We start from the raw sequence: 19,997 nt of genomic DNA, 5'->3' as shown, positions 1-19,997 counted from the left end.
TAGCTTGACTATTCGAAGACTGCTTAATATTATTGTTCTGATCCTGATGTCGTCGACGTGCGAGGGTTCGCTGCAAGATGGGTCGTTTTCGTTTTGTTTATATTTGTCAATTCGCATTGCTTTGAACATCAAAAATAAAAAAATTTATACTGACGACAATGGATACATCAGATGAAATATGTCCTATTCAAAACCCCGACACTCTTATTTTGTATCTCTATAGGAGCGGCACAAGTAACTCCATCGGTAAGGGTGGTGCAGTGGATAGTTTTGCAGATTACGAAACCGGCGGAGCCTGTTGAATTCCCAGTCAGGACCGGAACTTCCAGAGATATTGTGTCTCTCATCCACCCAGTTAAGACTTTACGTGTATCGGTGCGTTTTACCAGACCCGTAAACGATTGTATGTGTGTAAACTCGTATATAAGCCAGGGTATAATTTCAATTAATATTAATGGGAGCAACTAACCATCGACTAGAGTGTCGAGGGATACACGTTCGAGACCGGGTGATAACTACACGTATCTGTTGCGATTTTCGCCTATCGGTTGTACTGATTTTGATATTTTTGACATTTTTATCATCATAATCATCATCATCATCATAATCATCAGCATTATCTTGGACTGGTCCGTTGTAGGATCAATGGTAAGATTAACTGCCCTAAACTGTATTACCTAAATACTGTTGACAACAGGCGCTCTGAATCGAACAAACAAACATAATATTCATCAAAACCATTCTACAGACTGCCAAAATTTTAGTCGTTTGCAGTAATATGTGTAATATGATCACTACAGATTGTCAATAAATGGTAGTTATTTGTACCAAGGTATTTGGAAATCTGACTAAAGCGTATATATTACAGCAAAATAACAAAACAAATCTAAGTTCAAAGCTGTGACCATGATCTTGGATATAGCAACATGGATCATGATCGCAACAAACCTTCTGTCCTTGCTGATCATTTGTACCAAATAATTTGAAAATCTGACAATGCATGGGCAAGTTATACCAAGGACAAGAACCTAAATATAACTGCACGAATGCACAAACTCCGCTGTTTCACGGCGGGATTATAATAAACGAAGGCCAATTTCCTTACAAGCGAGCTCAGTGGGGGTGAGGGTAATGAAAGGTGTATTTTCTTAAAATCTCATAGACATTAGTTCGCAGCATGCACAAGGTCGGGCCCTCCTAGACTTAAGCCTAACGACTCCGTCCATGACAAATTGTATATAATTTGTCCCACGACATAGCAACTTCCTGTTTGTCACCCAACTTGAGACAGGTCTGGATAACGAAAGATAGCTACAAATGTATGTCGCCACCGGGTTCAAACCAGTGACCTAAGTATGTGGGTCACATTTCAGGTAGTCGAGGTAACAGTAGAAGTAGCTGAAGTTGTAATCATATTATAGTGGTAGTAGCAGTGGATGCAGAAATGATAATAAAAATTGAGCCAAGTATCGGGAAAATTGGCATTCGGACATTTTTGTGAATTTCCGGAAACTGTATATTAAGGCCGACCTTGCATTTGTGCATCTGAATAAGGGTCAGAAAAGTTCATATTCAGATAGAATAAGCCTTCTTTGAAATAACAGCGAACGGTTTGGGCTACGATCAGACTGCGGGGATGCACAGGCTGATCTGGACCAACACTGGTTGCAAAGCCCCGAAGATTCCCGAAGGCCCATTTTCTCATGATGCGGCTCAAATAATTTTATGACGTTTTTGACGTCGTCGACGACGACGCTAACTTGTGATGGTGCTTATGGCAGTCATTTAATGATGTTGCGATGACAACCAACTGATTGAACATTTGCAGTATAAAACTCAACATGATACATATGTGCTTCTCATGTCAACCCCCATGTTGGACAAACACATTCGTAACACATTTTACCTGTTACGAATGCGATCGCATACGTACGAAATCTGTTACAAATGCGATCTGTTACGAATGTGGTCCTACAGGGCTCAGTCTAGAACGAAGCATGGCGCGGGGACGGGTAGGTATGGGATGGGGCCTCTGCCCATTTAGAGGGTGGGGGTGTTAGGATCAGGGGGTCTCCCCTGAAAAGTTTTGAAATACAGGCATGAAATAGTGGCCTCTGGTGCGTTTCTTGATCAAAATTTTGAGAAAATATATTCCGTTGCCAAAATAGTAGGGTGCATCTTTGATGAGTACAGGTCGCTTCTCAGCCAACTAGGTTGTGGTGGGGTGGAAACGAGCCCCTCGGCCCGGCACTGGATCCGGGTCTGGTGTTTACCAGCTGTAGTGAGTGATATCGTAAATGTTACAATCAAACTTTCGTCGAAGTGTAACATTTATGATTTTGCTTCACGTAAGGAGGAGATTATGGTAAGATTATAGCATTTATGGTCAGAGTGTAACATTTATTGTAAGACTGCAGTATTTATGATAAGAGTGTTACATTTATGGTAAGATTTTGGCATTTATGAAAAGAGTGTAACATTTATGGTAAGACTGTAGCATATATGGCAATATTTAACAACAGTTTCAACAGTTGCTGGCTGATACATATAAGGAAATTTTATCGAATGAAGACACAATCGGTAATAGTTGTGTATACGTACATGTTCTTCAAACCCAAAAGATCGTTGTCCCGTATAGAAAATTGACAATTTCCGTGAAGTATCGTACCTTCGTCAATTATATTGTACAATTTATTTGACCTGTCAAAACTTGTTCCCGGCTTTCATTATATTCTATTCACGCCTACATAAGATTAACATGAAAGCCAGAAACATGTTTCGACGGGTCAACTAAATAGTACAATACATACGCGAGGAAACGTAATCGAACGTATGTTGCCGACCTCCGTGACGGGTTAAGACTTTGGACCGCGTGCACGACCAGATACATATTGTTCGCCAAATTTGGACAATATATAGAGTATTTGTTTTCCATGTGAGGTCTAAATATAGTTTATCTTGTGAACAAAAAATGCAGTAGTTTGTGTGGTGTAGATCTTGAGTACACGAATGACAGATTTTACAAACGCAGACTGTTTTTGTTTCATGTCTTTTCAATTTCATTCATTATTTAGTTATACGAGAGTTTCATTCTGAAGTTAACATGTATATCTCGTCACCTCGGTGCAAAAAGTGGATAACTGCAATGACATAAAGGACTTATTAAACTTTTTGCGCTGAGGTGACGATCTAAATAATTTATTAAAAAAGATAAATGCAGACCTTATTTACCTTTTTGTTTTCTACACCATTCCTGTATATATTATTCAACTCGTTTAAAATAATAAATTCAGTATGGAAAGATACAAATACAATATTATTTTTATCAAAAATATATACAATATTCTTTTTATTATATGTTTTAGTCGTAAAGTGCGTTCATAAGATAAAGATACCTTACCACATAACATAGCAGAAAATATTTATTATAATTGCCTTAATAAAATACCAAAATATAAAAGTATGTACATCATACACGAATTGTCCGAGGTGTAAGTTGAGTGCATCACTGACTCAGTTATGGGGCATTTATCTGAATGTAAAATGCTGTTGCAGGAGTGAAAACATGAAGTGAAATATTCAGTCTTATGCACCATATTGTTGTCTATGAATCTAAACAGTTTGGTCAATATTCAAACTGAAAATGTTTTGATAGAATTCAGTTGATTCTTTTTCCGGTAACGTACCCATTTGGCATATTTGGACATTATCGATAGCTTGTGAACCGAACTTTTGATCCGAATCATCAAAAGAATTCAACATTATGCTCTGGTTATCCCATTTGATCGACCTTCTGACATTGAACAAGCTCAGGTGTGGCCTAAAACTACATGTATCCATATGAAATCCTGCATCGTCTAAAACATTCCTAATTTTGTCGACTAACACAAGAAACTCTTGCGAATATTTCACTTTTGCATAAATTACCCTTGTACTGAAATGGTCAACTCCATGAAATATTAAAGGCACGGTATTTCGTGCTAAACGCTCAAGGTCGACCTTTGCTTGATTCATAACTTCAACGCAAGCTTGTTTGTCAGACATCGAGTCAAGTTTAAGAACAGCTAGTGTTAAATGGAAACCATTTTCTGGGATTTTATGATCGGTGTATCTTGGATACCAAGCCATTACTTGCTTCTGAGCCTCAACAAGTCTCGTAATTGTGGTCTTGTCCGTAACTTGTAAGGCCACGAAGTAATTTGGGCGTTTATACGATCTTGACGCTGCCAATGAATCTTTATTTTGGACGTCTGTCTGTTCAGTTGAACCCTGGCCTGTTTCAAACTGTAAACAAATAGAAGTAGATCTAAATTAATTTTCATTTCGGTTTCGAGATTGTCTAATTCGAGGGGTGAATGCGAAGAAGTCTAAATGCTTATTTATTTATTTATTTAGAAATAATATATCTCATTTAGTGATTTGTCGCTGAATAAATCATTGTTTGGAGTTCAGATGCGAAGGAATTATATCACGAGGGCGCATCCCGAGTGATATAATAATACGCATCTGAACGACAAACCATGATTTTATTCAAGAGCAAATCACTAAATGAGATATATTATTTCGATTCTAACACGTTACCAAGGGCTTTAAAGTACATCCTTCACGGCATTCATTAAATATTGGCCCGTTTTCAATCGGTTTCTTTTCCAGCGCGCTGCTATGCCGTTTGACGCTATGATGTAATAATTGTGACGTCAGAACAGTGAATTGTTATATAATAAATCACTTTCAGCCTTCTTAGTTTAATAGGAAAATGAATCGGATCGTGTTAGAAATACACTTAAACCTCTTTTGCATTTGCCCCTCGAATTGTAAATTCTTTAAAAAATAATTTTGGTACAAATCCTAACTCACCAGAAACTGCTAGGTCTATTTTTAATTAAAATTATTCAGATATGTTTCACTTCTGTCGAACATTATACAAACTGAAAATACAAAATGTGAACATGAATACGATTCTGTTTTAGATATTTTAAGGCTTTTATATAAAACGTAAATACCTCGTCATTTACTTCAATGTCATCTTCGCAATCACCATCACAAGCTCCTTCCTCGTGATTTTCAATGACGTCAACTTCCGGTGTTTGTTTCTTTTCACCTCCAATTTTGCTGTCATCAAGGTCTTTCAGTTTGTCCTCAAACTTTTTAACCGCTTCAACCAGCGTTAGTTTACCACCAGTCGAACCAAATACGTTATCTAAGCGTTCATTTTTGTCCCAAACTTTTTCTGTCTTATACTTGAAATACTGTATCCTGTGCTGCGGGATAGCAAGTGAATAGATATCAACAGAAGCTAAATCTTCCCATGTGAACGCAGTGAACTTCTTTTCCACAAGTCCAATTATTCTATCCATATATCCTATGATGAAATCTTCCTTATCAACTGCTTTATCCCACTGTAGTCTTTTAATAACGTCTGCTGCAGTGCGCATTGGGGGCTTTTTACTAGATTTATCTATGGACTCATGTTCGGATTTTGGTTTATTTTCGTGTTTAGATTTTCCGTTCCTTTTCTTGCATTTGGATTTTTCAGCAACAGCTTTTGCTGTTACGTCGACCTGATTATCCTGTAGCCATCTTTTACAAGTCGCCATTAAATCGGCTATCATAACGTGATCCAGCCTGGTAGCAGCATCATTCTGAAGGGAGCTTGTGAGACTCGCTGTCTGATCCGCATTTAGTACAGAAGATCGTACACTTATAGTCGGTGGAATGCGAGGATAGCTTTCTACAATACAGATATACAGTACTGATTTATAAAAATCTTGCTTAAACGTGACCTTCGATGACAGTTTAAGTTAGATACAGTGATGATAAAAAAACAGAGTTCAATTTATATAGTAATAACTTGTTTCTAAGCCCGTTCGGCTGATCAAATCTGAGAAAATCATAATGCTCGTGGTCATATAACAAGAGATACTCTGGGATATGTGTCTTTTACAAAACAATCTTAAATTTAAAATGAATCAAGTGTACAAACCAGTGAGCTGGAACTTGCAGTGGAGATCGAGGCCGTCTGGATGGATCGTTACCACATTTGTAAAGTCACCAATTCCTGAAATGACTCGAACTTGACCTTCAAGCGACGCTTTGATCTCTTCTATCTCACTCTCTTGCAGGTTAGCTGAACTTCCCGAAACACCTGCCATACTCTGATCAAGAAAATAAAGTTTTAAGTGATACAGACTAAGCTAATTTTAATATTGATATAACTGAGAATATCAATGACACTTTTACACTTACATGCCACCCTTGTAATAAGTGTAATACATTTTTTCTCATTTCTAACTGTGACAGTGTGGCATGCCTAGTTCAAAATGACAAATATTTATTATTTGACCCGAATACCTGATAACAAACTGCCCCTGCCACTAACAAAAAATGTGAAAGAGTACAATAATCCGGAAATTATTGTGTATAATAAAAAAGTACATGCAATTTTACCTTGACTGAAGTAACTTTTCCTATTCCTAATTACAATACTATTATTAACAACAAAACCATACCTTTATAAACCAGCGAAAATACGATATTTCACGAACAATTCCTTTCGTTGTGCAATGTCAAAAATTGTTTACATCAGGTGACTGCTAAATTTAGCTGTTATATTGGTTCTTATTTCCCATAGAGTTGACCGTACGGTAAATATACAATACAGGAACCATCATCGCCGGATATTGATAAAAATAGAATACATACGTCACCATGGCAGTATATAAATAAACTTTGCTGTATACTTTCGTTTCATTTTATTTCTCAGGATAGGTATTTAACCCAGGTAAGACATTTAACTGGTTAACATGTTATTTCAATAAGTGTATTACTCAATGTATTTGAAACGGTGTCGTCAATTTGTTGTTATTAAATTCTTTGTAAAATGTATAGTTTCGCACAGTTTGTGTGAAATTAATTTACATGCTCCAGTTTAACACTGAATTATTGTCCGTAAGTATTGACCTGGCACTCATGAATATTCCGTATGTTTCCGTAAATTAATTTTCGGTGTACGAACCCAAACAATGATATTGATATTGAAAAGCCAATTATATATAGTCCGTAAGTATTGACCTGGCACTCATTAATCTTCACCAATATTTTCGGGCGTTTTCGTTATTTTACGTGATATTCGTGTCCTGAAAATATCTAGATTTATCAAAATAATCAATTTAGAGAACCAACGGCACAGTGGTGTAGTGGTAAGCTCTCCGACTTGAAAACACGTTACCATGGGTTCGAATTCTTTTCTAACCATTTTTTAAAATATAATTCCTTGTGTTTGTATTTGTATATATGATTATATTTTTTTTATGACACATTGCATTTTGTATCGCTAACAACAGTTCTTTGAATTGTCCGTTGAATGAATGAATGCTTGTCCGGTCCTGAAGATTTTAAACGACATTTTGTAGAACGGTTTTATGTACGTAGAAGAATGGTAATCGATAGTAGAGTATTTCGTTGATAAAACATGATAAGTGTGACAAGTTTCCGTCTTTTACAGATAAAATCATAAAAAAATAATTTGGTAAGTCAGAGGACTCGAACACTCAACCCTGAGATTAGTGGCAAAACGCTTTCAGTGTCCGCACAGCTATATCTGCACATGATACGTGATGGTATATAATTGGCTTTTCAATAGCAATATCATTGTTTGGGTTCGTACACCGAAAATTAATTTACGGAAACATACGGAATATTCATGAGTGCCAGGTCAATACTTACGGACAATACCATCATGTATCATGTGCAGATATAGCTGTACGGACAAAGCGTTTTGCCACTAATCTCAGGGTTGAGTGTTCGAGTCCTCTGACTGACCAAGTTATTTTTTTATGATTTTATCTGTAAAAGACGGAAACTTGTCACACTTATCATGTTTTATCAACGAAATACTCTTTCTTCTACGTACATAAAACCGTTCTACAAAATGTCGTTTAAAATCTTCAGGACCGGACAAGCATTCATTCATTCAACGGACAGTTCAAAGAACTGTTGTTAGCGATACAAAATGCAATGTGTCATAAAATATATATATATATATATATAATCATAGATACAAATACAAACACAAGGAATTATATTTTAAAAAATGGTTAGAAAAGAATTCGAACCCATGGTAACGTGTTTTCAAGTCGGAGAGCTTACCACTACACCACCGTTGGTTCTCTAAATTGATTATTTTGATAAATCTAGATATTTTCAGGACACGAATATCACGTGAAATAACGAAAACGCCCGAAAATATTGGCGAAGATTAATGAGTGCCAGGTCAATACTTACGGACAATACAAACCTTGACAAATTTTAACATTGATGTCAGATTATGAAAGCCAAGGGCGGATCATGTTGTCACGGAGGATGGTTAATTCTCCAGGCAAATAGTCTTTGTGGAAAAGGCTACCTGTTTCATAGAGACAGTGACATATAGGCCTTCAACCAATTAATATGAAATCAGGCACTGCCTCAATCAGTCCATCAGCTTGCCCAGAAAAATGCGTTTGTATCAAGGTACTGCCCATATTTGTACTGATGTGTAAGACCGTGCGGTTCAGACAAGTTATATGGACGCTTATTATGCACAAGGAAAAAAGCGTATTCTTCCATAAAATCCGAAGTCAGACGCTCTGTGCACGTGCCGGAAGTACACAATTTTTAATTCGATTGTGTATCTCATTCGGTATATATCGGGGATCGATCCCCTATATTTAAGAAATAATAAGTTCCCAAGTGTGGTTTATCGTAGAATTAACCCGTGTTTTGAGTTCTTATGCGTAAGAATATGCTTGAGTGATACATGTATATTGTTTCGCAAAAGAACGAAAAACTAGGGTTATTCTACGATAAATCACACTTGGGAACTTGTTATTTCGATTCTAACACGATATACTAGTATCAACAGTGTTAGAAAAAATGGTAACTACTTTTAACGACCGTGCTACGCACCTGGATCGGATGACGTCATTGCACGCGAGTGGTTTATTGCGGATAACCCGAGATAGATTTTGCAGATTTTGCTCTACATGTATGTAGGTTATTCGCTGGTCGTGTTAGAATATCTGATAAATAATCTGAGTAGATTAGAGCGTGTTTATTTGATCCTGTAACATATCATTATAGGCAGTGGGTTATATTCACATCCTTCTACAGACGGTAAGATTGATCATACAGTAATTTAATGTACAACTAATTCAATTCTTTTTGTGTTGAAAAGGATATGGCGGCTGTGACAGCGGAAAAAGAGACCGTTGCTAAAGAAACATCTTTTAAGCAGCAAGATGGAGAAACGAACCGGAAGTTAGCTGAGGAACTGGCGCACCTCATTTCGCAATTCAAAGGCCAGTGCAAGGTCATTAATACGGCAGGAAAGTTTGCTAAAACGGTGAAGCTACATCCGGAAAATCTAGATATTGTTTTCAACTTCAAACTTACAGGTTATTTGTTTTTTGTTGTTGTTGTTTTTTTTTTTTTTTTTTTTTTTTTTTTGTTTTTTTTTTTTGCTTGAAGCAAACGCTCAATAAAGCTATGAGTTGTTTATCTATGTTTCGCAATTTTGCATGGTTTCTTCTAATGAAAATAGTCAAATGTCACAAGATAGCCTTTAGTCCGCCTGTAGAGTTCAGGTGTCGCAAGTTCGATTCCTAGGCAAAACGTATGACCACTGTGACGATTTGAAAGACAGTGTGTTTGAAGTCATTTGTCTTCCTTGTATGATTCATTTGCTAAGAACAAATCGGTGACAAAAAAAGGTTAACTAACTTAAATATAACTAACTTAAATACCATTGGAAAATCAGCAAAGAAAAAAATATTTGTGATGAATTGTTTATTTCCTGTAACAGATGTTTGTATATAGCTCAGACACTTGGGGTCAGGACCCCCACCCTCATCCGCCCTTGTCAGCTGTTAGCTAGTATATTTTAAGCATTATTATAACACGTACTGAAGCGTATGTGACGATCATAAAACGGGTTTTGTTACAATTTCAGCATGTTACTATACGTTTAAAGAATATTGATGGTAAAAACGTGCATTTTTAAAACATGCTGAAATTGCAACAAAACCCGTTTTATGATCGTCACCTACGCTCAGTTAGTGTTATAATGCTATAAATACTGTCTAACAGTTGGCAGGGGCGGAGGAGGGTGGGGTGGAGGTGCTGACCCCAAGTGTCTGTACATGTTAACATGTCCAAAACGAAAAACCATTTAAGGGCAGCCAAAATATCCGTTTCGTTTTTGTCCAATTATTTAAATCTCATTTTATTTCATGTAGATGCATACCCGAATACCGTTCCAGTGATTGAAATTCGTTCAGAATCTTTGGACGAAGATGAGATTTTCGATCTTCAAGCATTTCTGAAACAGTCTGCGGAAAGCATGACATCTGTATCCCTGGAAGGATTGGTGCAAGCTGCACTGAAGTGGCTCATGGAGGGAAATATTGATGTTTCAGGTATAAATTTAGCAGTCTTATACCCTCATGATTGTTTAATAGGAACTCTTTAACGAAGTGATTTCAATATATGATGATTGATATTCGCGATAGTCAATAAATGATGACGTGTTATGTGTGCATGTTAAGAAATAATTAATATTCATGTTTTATATGCTTTCGTAAAAATGTTGTTCTTAATCAGTTATAAGGTTTAGATAAGTTTTTTTTGCTGGTTGTTTTACTTAAAGCATTTATTTTATCTTTTATCATATAACCAAAATATTGCATTTTAAAATTTGTGTTTCTTTAGGCAAACGTGCCAAATCAAAGAAAGAAGATGGAAAAGAAAATTCATCGAGGAGACGCCAAAGAAAAAGTAAAAACAAACCCAAAGACCCGAAAGAAAAAGGAAAGAAACCACCAATGAAAACCGCTATTGATGTCGTAAAACGAATTCTCTGGGACGGGGCTTTGCAACAAGACCAATTTTTGGTAGGATACTTAGATAGAATTGACGGACTCAAGGAGAAATATTTCAATGCATTTAGTTGGGAGGATATTGCATCTGTTGATTACACTGTCTTAGCAATACCTAAACACAGGATTCAGTACTTTAAATACAAGAACGAAATAGTTTGGGATAAGCGTTGTCGTCTTGACAATGTTTTTGGTTCAACTGGAAGTAAGAAGACGATCGCTGACGTCATTGCTCATATTGACGGTGTTCAGGGGAGAAATGATGAACGTGAAATTGGCAATAATGAGCCCGAGGAATCGATAGCTGATCATGATAGTGATTATTATGATAGCGATGACTATTCTGAAAGTGACAGTGACGACGGAATCACCGTTACTATTGGTAATTCCGACGGAGGGGCCATTGGCGGAATGGAGTTTGATAACGATTATGGTAGTGACAATGACGTTGACGATAAAGACGGTGATAATGATCAATTTGACAAATATTGGCGAGATAAACTAAGACCTAATCATTTCATTGCGCTAAGAATCACAGATGAAAGTATTCGAAATACTGCGGAAGAAATACAAAAACAAGTAATAGAAAATGAACCGAAGTTAAAAGACTGCAAAATTCCAAGAGGTGCCATGCATTTAACTCTCTGTACCATGGGTCTTGAGACATCCGAACAAGTTGAAAATGCAGTGAAATGTTTGCAAGAAGCTCTTCCAGAGTTTACATCAATCGTTTCAAAAGATAAGAAATTGACTTTCAAAGGGGTTGAGACCTTCTTTAATCGTGTAATCTATGGTAGGGTAATAGATTGTCCACCGGAATTTTATGAACTGGTAGATCACTTGAAAACATGCTTAGCGGCAAAGGGTATTGACGTCAGAGATTACCATGAATTTGTTCCCCACGTGACTATAATGAAAGTTTCCCGACCTGTAGCTAAAATGACTGGGAATAGTTACATTGCTCCGTGGTTGTATTCTTCATTTAACGACACAGTTCTGGGTAGTCAGGCTGTAGACAATTTACACCTGTGTGCGATGGTAGATGAAAGACAAGAAGATGGTTTCTACGTTGCTCCGGCGTCTTTTAACCTGTAAAATCACATTCAAGTATTTAACCATGTATCTTATCATGCAGCCACAAAGTTTTTACTGTGCACATTATCATGAAGCAACGTATGCTTTTACTATGCACATTATCATAAAGCAACATATGTTTTTACTGTGCACATTATCATGCAGCCACAAAGTTGTTACTGTGCACTTTATCATGTTTTTAATGTTTACATTATCAAGAAGCCACATGGTTTTTTTTACCGTGCACATTATCACGAAGCAACATATGTTTTAACTGTGAACGTTATCGTACAGCCACATAACTTTTTACCGTGCACATTGTCATACAGCTACATAACTTTTTACTGTGCACATTATCATACAGCTACATAATTTTTTACCGTGCACATTATCATGCAGCTACATAACTTTTTTCCGTGCACATTTTCATGCAGCTACATAACTTTTTAATGTGCACATTTTCATGCAGCTACATAACTTTTTTCCGTGCACATTATCATACAGCTACATAACTTTTTACCGTGCACATTTTCATGCAGCTACATAACTTTTTTCCGTGCACATTATCATGCAGCTACATAACTTTTTACCGTGCACATTTTCATGCAGCTACATAACTTTTTTCCGTGCACATTATCATACAGCTACATAACTTTTTACCGTGCACATTTTCATGCAGCTACGTAACTCTTTACAGCTACATAACTTTTTACCTTACACATTATCATGCAGCTACATAACTTTTTACCTTACACATTATCATGCAGCTACATAACTTTTTACAGCTACATAACTTTTTACCTTACACATTATCATGCAGCTACATAACTTTTTACCTTACACATTATCATGCAGCTTCGTAACTTTTTACAGCTACATAACTTTTTACCTTACACATTATCATGCAGCTACATAACTTTTTACCTTACACTTTATCATGCAGCTACGTAACTTTTTACAGCTACATAACTTTTTTCCGTGCTCATTATCATACAGCCACGTTGAAGAACTTCTCTGTAGCAAATCACATGATGCCTTTCAATTATTTTTATTTATATATCAAATCGTAAAAACTCCACCTTTTAAAATCAAACTTTTTTTTCTTCGTACTCGTGTATTGGTAAACTGCTGGTATGCGATGGAAAATTGTTACCAGACCTTTTTCGTTTTATATGTCGTGCATTTATATGAATGATACAATAAAATAAAATAAAAGATTTTTGTGTGTTTTGTGTCTCGTTTTGGCGCGCACGCCAATGCCAAAAAACAGATCTAACAAAGAAGTGTTGAATGCTACAGAATGATAATTTTATTTCGCGTTGGCGTGCAAGCGTTTAAGACTTTATTTTAGCGAGTTGGCGCTCCCGCTAAAAATGAAATAAAATGTTTCGTTATACCGCAGTGGTGTGAGCGCGGCTTTGAAACAGATTTCGTTGTTTTATCCTCGCGTACGTGTCAGTACAAAACAATGAAACATTTTATTTCGTACTGGCGCGCGCACCAACATGCCAAAACGAAATCTTTGTTAATGGCGTTCAGCATTTATATGAATGATACAATAAAATAAAATAAAAGATTTTTGTGTGTTTTGTGTCTCGTTTTGGCGCGCACGCCAATGCCAAAAAACAGATCTAACAAAGAAGTGTTGAATGCTACAGAATGATAATTTTATTTCGCGTTGGCGTGCAAGCGTTTAAGACTTTATTTTAGCGAGTTGGCGCTCCCGCTAAAAATGAAATAAAATGTTTCGTTATACCGCAGTGGTGTGAACGCGGCTTTGAAACAGATTTCGTTGTTTTATCCTCGCGTACGTGTCAGTGCAAAACAATGAAACATTTTATTTCGTACTGGCGCGCGCACCAACATGCCAAAACGAAATCTTTGTTAATGGCGGACACGCCAACACGACAAAACGAATTTCGTCTTGGCATGCGCGTCGACGCGAATTTTTTGTTGTTGATGATGGTGCGCTCGCATGCACATAATAAACCTTTGTTTGTCGCGTTCTATGTTTTGTTTTGAAGCATTTTTAGCTTGGTTATGGCGCGTTGTTGCGTGCATAAGTGCCACAGGGCGACACAACGAAATGTGCTACATAAAGCAAGCCAAGCCAACATAACGAAATCAGGGACCAATCTGATTTTTTGTCGTCATTAATGACGTCAAATTGCCACATTACGTCCAGTTCCAATCTCCATGACAGTGTTGTAGTTTCCACTTCCGCTTTATTATATCTCAGTTACTACATTTCATTGTTCAGCTGCTTGGATATTTAAACCCCTCATGGTTCAATACTTTGAACCGCGGTAAAATAATTGAAAAGTGCGGTAATATGGGTTTTTTTTATTCCAAATATCTCGATAAGTTCTGACTCTATCGTAAAAACGACTATAAGCTCTACTATTCAAAGAATAGGTATAGCTATTGGACTCACCCATGCGTCGGCGTCGGCGTCCCGATATGGTTAAGTTTTTGTATGTAAGCTGGTATCTTAGTAACCACTTGTGGGAATGGAAAGTTAGAAATTTTTGGTTAAGGTTTTATATGTAAGCTGGTATCTCGGTACCCACTGGATTGAAACTTCACACACTTGTTCACTGTGATGATCTGACATGTATTGTACAGGTTCCCTGTGTTGCAATTTTACAAAACTATGCCCCTTTTTTTGACTTTAATATTCATTCAACTGACAAGGCTATTGAGCAGTCGAGCGTTGCTGTCCTCCGACAGATCTTGTTATAGGCTATTGTCAATTCAGCACTTTTGGGGAAACTGCAAATCTTACTCCAATTGCCACCGGATCAATAGGAAACGGTTTGTACAAAATAACAAGTTGTTTAAAAGTTTCATGAAGTTAAAAAGACGGATATTTTCTTAAGAAAACTACACATTTGCCAGTAAAAATAGAATTATTCCATAAATGTTCATAATTCAAACACCTCCTACTACCGCTCCTTGGTACATGGTGTATTATTTATATCTGGTAAAAAAATCACGAACATATCCTGTTACGAACTGGGTGGATCGAACTGTACGTATGGAAGTTTCAAATGTACGGGCCCGAGTTTTCTCTCTTTATTATACAGAATAACCTCTTGTTGATAACGCTAGGAGATTTCTCCGTGCCACTTTGGGTTATATTCCTGGCTCCATCTCAAGTAATTTGAATATTTTATTTAAACATAACGACTGGGACGCACTTGATCTATCGACTCTGTATGAACTGAATGAAATATAGTGTCAGTGCCCAGATTATTTACGCATTTCCTATATGGGATGAATGTCTTGCTTTAAATCTAATAAAGGATTACTAAAAAAAGGTTATTACAACATATTACCTGTAAACAGAAATCTCACAAGTATAAATCGATATATGATGTCAAAGATTTTCTTTATTGAAATCGTCATTTTTTTCACCCATTGATTTGGCTATTGATATGAATTTTATAAATATATATTTTTTTTTTGTAAACTAACCAATCGAATAGAATTATATTAATGAATACAAGTTTATGTAAATAGATGTTCCTTTCGTTGAAACAAACTCATAGTCCGTTCCTGGAGTTTAAAATAAAATTTAATGTTGTAATATTAATACAGGAAAATGTCACTTTCTCATTACAATGTTTACGTTTTGGTTTTTGTGTTTCTTATTGGTAAGTTACATCTTTTTTTTTCTTTGTAAAAAAATCTGTTTATAGAAAAAGGGGCGGGGGGGGGTGGGGGGTACGGTTAGCGGTTAACTTGTGCTTTATTTTGTATTTCTTTTATAAAGCTCACCAAAGTAACTACTCACCAAAGTAATAAAACAGTAATTGTTTCTTTCTGTTCTTCCGTAAAAAATACTCTTTTTTTCACGTAAAATTCAATTTTCAGTGCTTCTGTTAGTTGATAATTGTGACTGAAAGGTAAAAATGAAGAAAACCCATAAGAATCAGCCAGTTCCGCGTTGTCACGCACGTAGAAATATGTAGACATCTATTTCGAAATAGAAATTTATGGGGGAAAATGGAGTTATCTTGCTGTGCGTGCATTGCCTCAAACTTAAAAACTATTCTTATATACTTTTGATAATAAATGCAGATCACTGCCTGATTTGAAAATTAAATACATCCAACGCCTACTCTCGCTGAAATGTTTCATCTTAATATTTATTTCAAATTAAGTAAATCTTCAATAAATGATTTAACTAACTTTGCTAAATAAAATAAATGATCGTTGTATGTAGAGCTAAAGTCACAATTAAATTCAAATAAAAGTTGGTTTTAAAAAATAGTGGTAGACATGTTAAGCATGTACTATTTTAAACCTAATGCTGAGTATTGTTAGTTAATTTATGTTTAATATGTAAATTCGTCATATTTTCAAATATGAAATTGGAGGTCTAATATATATGCAAAATTTTAATCTGGAGCCATACTTGAAATAACGAGAAGTTACACATGTGACGAAGCTTCCGGAGTCTGTGTTTATGAAATCTGTTATATAAATCCAGAACTTGATAGCAATATTCCAAAAGAATGTATTATTTGTACTTTAGAACTAGTCTGGTGCCAAATTCCACCCGATTCCTAGAAACGGATTGTGTACAACAGTTCTTTAGTTTAGCAAAAAAAAATGTCTGTCCGATTGATAATTTCAGCAGCTAGATGTAACTTGATTTACCGTATATTTCAACCAGGTATCCAACATTGTGGAGCAGCCGACTATTGTGTTTTCAACAGCGGTCAGAGCTACTGTGATAATGGGTGCTGTACAGACGCCTGCTGTGATATGTCGTAAGTAAATCATACGCGAGAAGTATTGTCGTCGTTTCGAGGTTATATTGGTAAGGTTGAACAAAATAACTCGATTTGAATATGAACAATATCAAGAATTAGTAAAAATACAAGCTCTACATACGATTTATTTTGTTTTGTGAATGCATTCTGTAAGTAATAAGTTTGTAATTCAAAACTTGAAGACGTCTAGTTATCATCTAGTGGTCATGTGTGTGCTAGGTGTTGTGCAGACTCTAGTAATAACTCCAAGGAGAAATTTGCACCGACACCGAAATATATACAAACTTTCCATTTATGACTTACTTTTAGCAGTTGAATATTTTTTTGACTTTGAAAAGTTGATCCAATTTAATTGCAAAAAAAAAATCAAAATTGAAAACGTTAGACCGAAGTTTGAAAACGAGAAATTACTTTGAAGTTGTTCGCACTTGTTTTCTTTAAGGACATTGGCGATTATTGGTCTGGTTATAGGCGCCATTCTGTCCTTAGCCGCCGTAGCCGGCTGCATCGTCTGCTTGGTGTGTATGTGTAAACAGTCAAGTGCAAATAGTGGCGCAAATATGGTACAACCAATGCCCAACAACTCGAACACTGTGTATGGTAAGTTTTATCATTAAAAAGTAATAGAAGAAAAGAATTATATAAAAATGAACATTATGCTGGAGCTCATTCATCCCAGATGTCTAAGGTTGGAATACTTCTTGCGTTCCCCATAAGATATCAACTAGTTGCGGACTCGAAAGAGGTAAACTTACTTCGTTGACTTACTTTAGGTTTAATTACAATCGATTAAAGGCCTAGATTCACTACTATATAAGTGTCCACACCCCCACCCCAATCCAATATACAACTCCCATCTTATCTGCTGCTTATCAGCGATTATGTAACCGTAACTGATTAGAGGGCAATTAGCACAGCAGGGACCCCAACTAGACCATGAAGATGTGTGCAGTGAGTTCAAAGAAATTAATTTTTCTTCAGTGAATGTGGAAGGATTATAATATTAATTATTATTTTGATATTATATAGATGATAATAACTATAGTAATGTTATAATAATGATAATTATAATAACACAAATAAACATAATCATAATTATTATTATTATTTTTATCGTTATTATTTTTATTATTATTATTATTATTATTATCATATTACATAAAGGATGATTAAAGATACAGTAATAATATTGAAAATAATAATGATAATAAAACACAAGTATAGTGAAAACTTCATGAGTTCTTTGTGCTGACAAACAATATTTTTCTAATTGGAAACTGGGTTTCTTGTATTCATGTAATCAACATTATTTGAACTTAAAATCATTGTGTTCCATCTATACTGAATTTTCATTTTCAGTATGTTGCCAAAAGTGACTTTTTTCATACTTTGCTTTGTAACTTTGAAATGCACATACTGTTTTCAATTTTAGGCAAATGTTATTTACAGTATTCTGCAAGCTTTAGATGAGTGAAAGTCACATTTTTCTAAAATATCACAATTCTCCAGACAGACTTTGAAAAAATAAAAACTTGCGTATTTCTTTAAGTAAATTTATCATTTTTTCATTATTGTGAAAATAAGTTTCTGATTATCTTATTATTGTGTTTGATCAACAAATATTTTTCTTTACATAGAAATGCCAAAAAAACTAGTATAACTTTAAAAGTTATCAATTATATATCAATTTAAAATAAATTACATTGTTTCCCCTTCTCACTAATTGATACACTTGTAAGGTAGACTGACTCTCCAATAAACATTGACCCTTGTTTATTGGAACCATACTGTAATGGTCATTAGCCCCCAACTGTGCTGGTGAAGACAGAAATCCCCTGACCCACTGCCAAAATCTAGGCCTTTAACTTAATTGGTTATGTGGTTGGCAGAAATATGTTACCATAGTATATTCATACCCATGCCAGATACGGACATACAGACTGTGCACTAACTGTGGAGCAACATGGGAAGGATAATTGATAAATAAGGAAGAAAGAACCTTCATCGGCAGAATATGTGTGCATGTTTTGTAACATGTTTTGCTATTAATAAGCGTATAGTTGCGAATGTCTCCTGGCAACCAAGCAGAAATCTGCATTTTAGACCAGTATCTGAATGCTGCCAGGTCATTGGTCAATTTTAAGGTTGAACGAAGAATCAGCTAATCAGATGCTGGAGGGTGTTAACTGGTTTCCAAACACTATATAATAACCTTGGGACTTGCACTTTTGCTATACAGGCAGCCATAAGCGGTATATATTTGTAACGTTTTTTGTTTTTTGTTTTGTTTTGCTGGCAACTGCATCGTTACTGTTTTCTTTCAGTTCACAATGCACCAAACCATCCACCGCCTCGGGCTGCGCCACCAAGTTACGGGCAGTACGGCTCTTATCCAGGAAGCGCAGACAATATGTACGGGTTCAACGATGCTGCATACCCACCGGGATCTCATCCGCCGCCCGCATATTCGTACTCTAATCCACGGTCGGATAAATATTAGCTGAAACTGATAAATCTTCAATATGATAATGTCTAAACAATGTTCTTGAGAAAATGTCCGGACACTTTAAAGGGAAGCCAAATCCTTAATTTGAAACTGTTAAAAGGTGACATACTTATTGACCTATTGTTATTTGTGTTTTTATTGTTTCTTTTTTCCTTCATTTGTTTCTGTTAGTTTATATTTTGTTGTTGTTGTTGTTTTCAATATTTCTTCTACACTGATCCCTATTTAGAGTTGAATACTTTGATGCTGTCTGGGACAATTATCGACCCAAAGAGTAAATATGGCATGAAGGACGTATTAAGTATTAGGATCAAGTGAATATTCAAAAGAAGGCCGTAGTGAATAATCACACCAAGTTCATCGTGGTCTATGAGACGCTTACTTTTAACTGTTCTTGACTTTAGCTAGATTACCATATATAGTTTTGTTTTTCGACGCCGAATAATGTCAGCTGTTGTATGGAGATGATTAAATTGTAGATATAACTATCAACAATTACCATTCAGAATCCCTGCTACAACCCCGACTGTCATATTTTAACATACCTTACTGTCTACATTGTTGAATTTGCCTATTTTCACAGGTGAATAAATATGTGCCTTTTTTGGTTTCAGATAAATTGGTTAATATATATAAATATTTCAAATATATTTTACCAATATCTATTGCTGTCAATAAACATTTTCGTTTGATGCGCAATACATTAAAATGATGTATATAAAC

General features: G+C 35.8%; 3 protein-coding genes across 4 annotated transcripts; 2 read left to right on the top strand and 1 right to left on the bottom strand.

The window, feature by feature from the left end:
- Window positions 1-3,222: 3,222 nt before the first annotated feature.
- LOC123529685 (uncharacterized) lies at window positions 3,223-6,916 on the bottom strand. 2 transcript variants are annotated; one of them, XM_045310130.2, is made up of 4 exons: window positions 6,510-6,916; window positions 5,984-6,155; window positions 5,004-5,731; window positions 3,223-4,284 (listed from the first exon to the last, which is right to left on the bottom strand). In XM_045310130.2, the coding sequence occupies exons 2-4, from the start codon at window positions 6,150-6,152 to the stop codon at window positions 3,613-3,615; spliced, it is 1,569 nt and encodes a 522-aa protein (XP_045166065.2). In that variant the 5' UTR covers window positions 6,153-6,155; window positions 6,510-6,916; the 3' UTR covers window positions 3,223-3,612. The 2 variants fall into 2 exon arrangements, with proteins under 2 accessions (XP_045166065.2, XP_045166066.2); XM_045310131.2 differs by having other exon boundaries at window positions 6,448-6,515.
- LOC123529684 (leukocyte receptor cluster member 9-like) lies at window positions 6,665-13,206 on the top strand. Its single transcript, XM_045310128.2, has 4 exons — window positions 6,665-6,781; window positions 9,215-9,434; window positions 10,275-10,454; window positions 10,747-13,206. Exons 2-4 carry the CDS (start codon window positions 9,218-9,220, stop codon window positions 12,006-12,008), a joined length of 1,659 nt encoding a protein of 552 aa, XP_045166063.2. The 5' UTR covers window positions 6,665-6,781; window positions 9,215-9,217; the 3' UTR covers window positions 12,009-13,206.
- A 2,280-nt stretch (window positions 13,207-15,486) lies between these two features.
- On the top strand, window positions 15,487-19,294 carry LOC123530095 (uncharacterized). The gene is made up of 4 exons (XM_045310796.2): window positions 15,487-15,643; window positions 16,669-16,765; window positions 17,211-17,368; window positions 19,093-19,294. The coding sequence occupies exons 1-4, from the start codon at window positions 15,592-15,594 to the stop codon at window positions 19,266-19,268; spliced, it is 483 nt and encodes a 160-aa protein (XP_045166731.2). The 5' UTR covers window positions 15,487-15,591; the 3' UTR covers window positions 19,269-19,294.
- Window positions 19,295-19,997: the final 703 nt, after the last annotated feature.

The sequence above is a fragment of the Mercenaria mercenaria genome, chromosome 13 (assembly GCF_021730395.1).
Source record: "Mercenaria mercenaria strain notata chromosome 13, MADL_Memer_1, whole genome shotgun sequence".
Lineage (NCBI taxonomy): Eukaryota > Metazoa > Mollusca > Bivalvia > Venerida > Veneridae > Mercenaria > Mercenaria mercenaria.
Note: the sequence above shows the minus strand (reverse complement) of the source record. Positions and strands in the feature narration are given on the sequence as shown.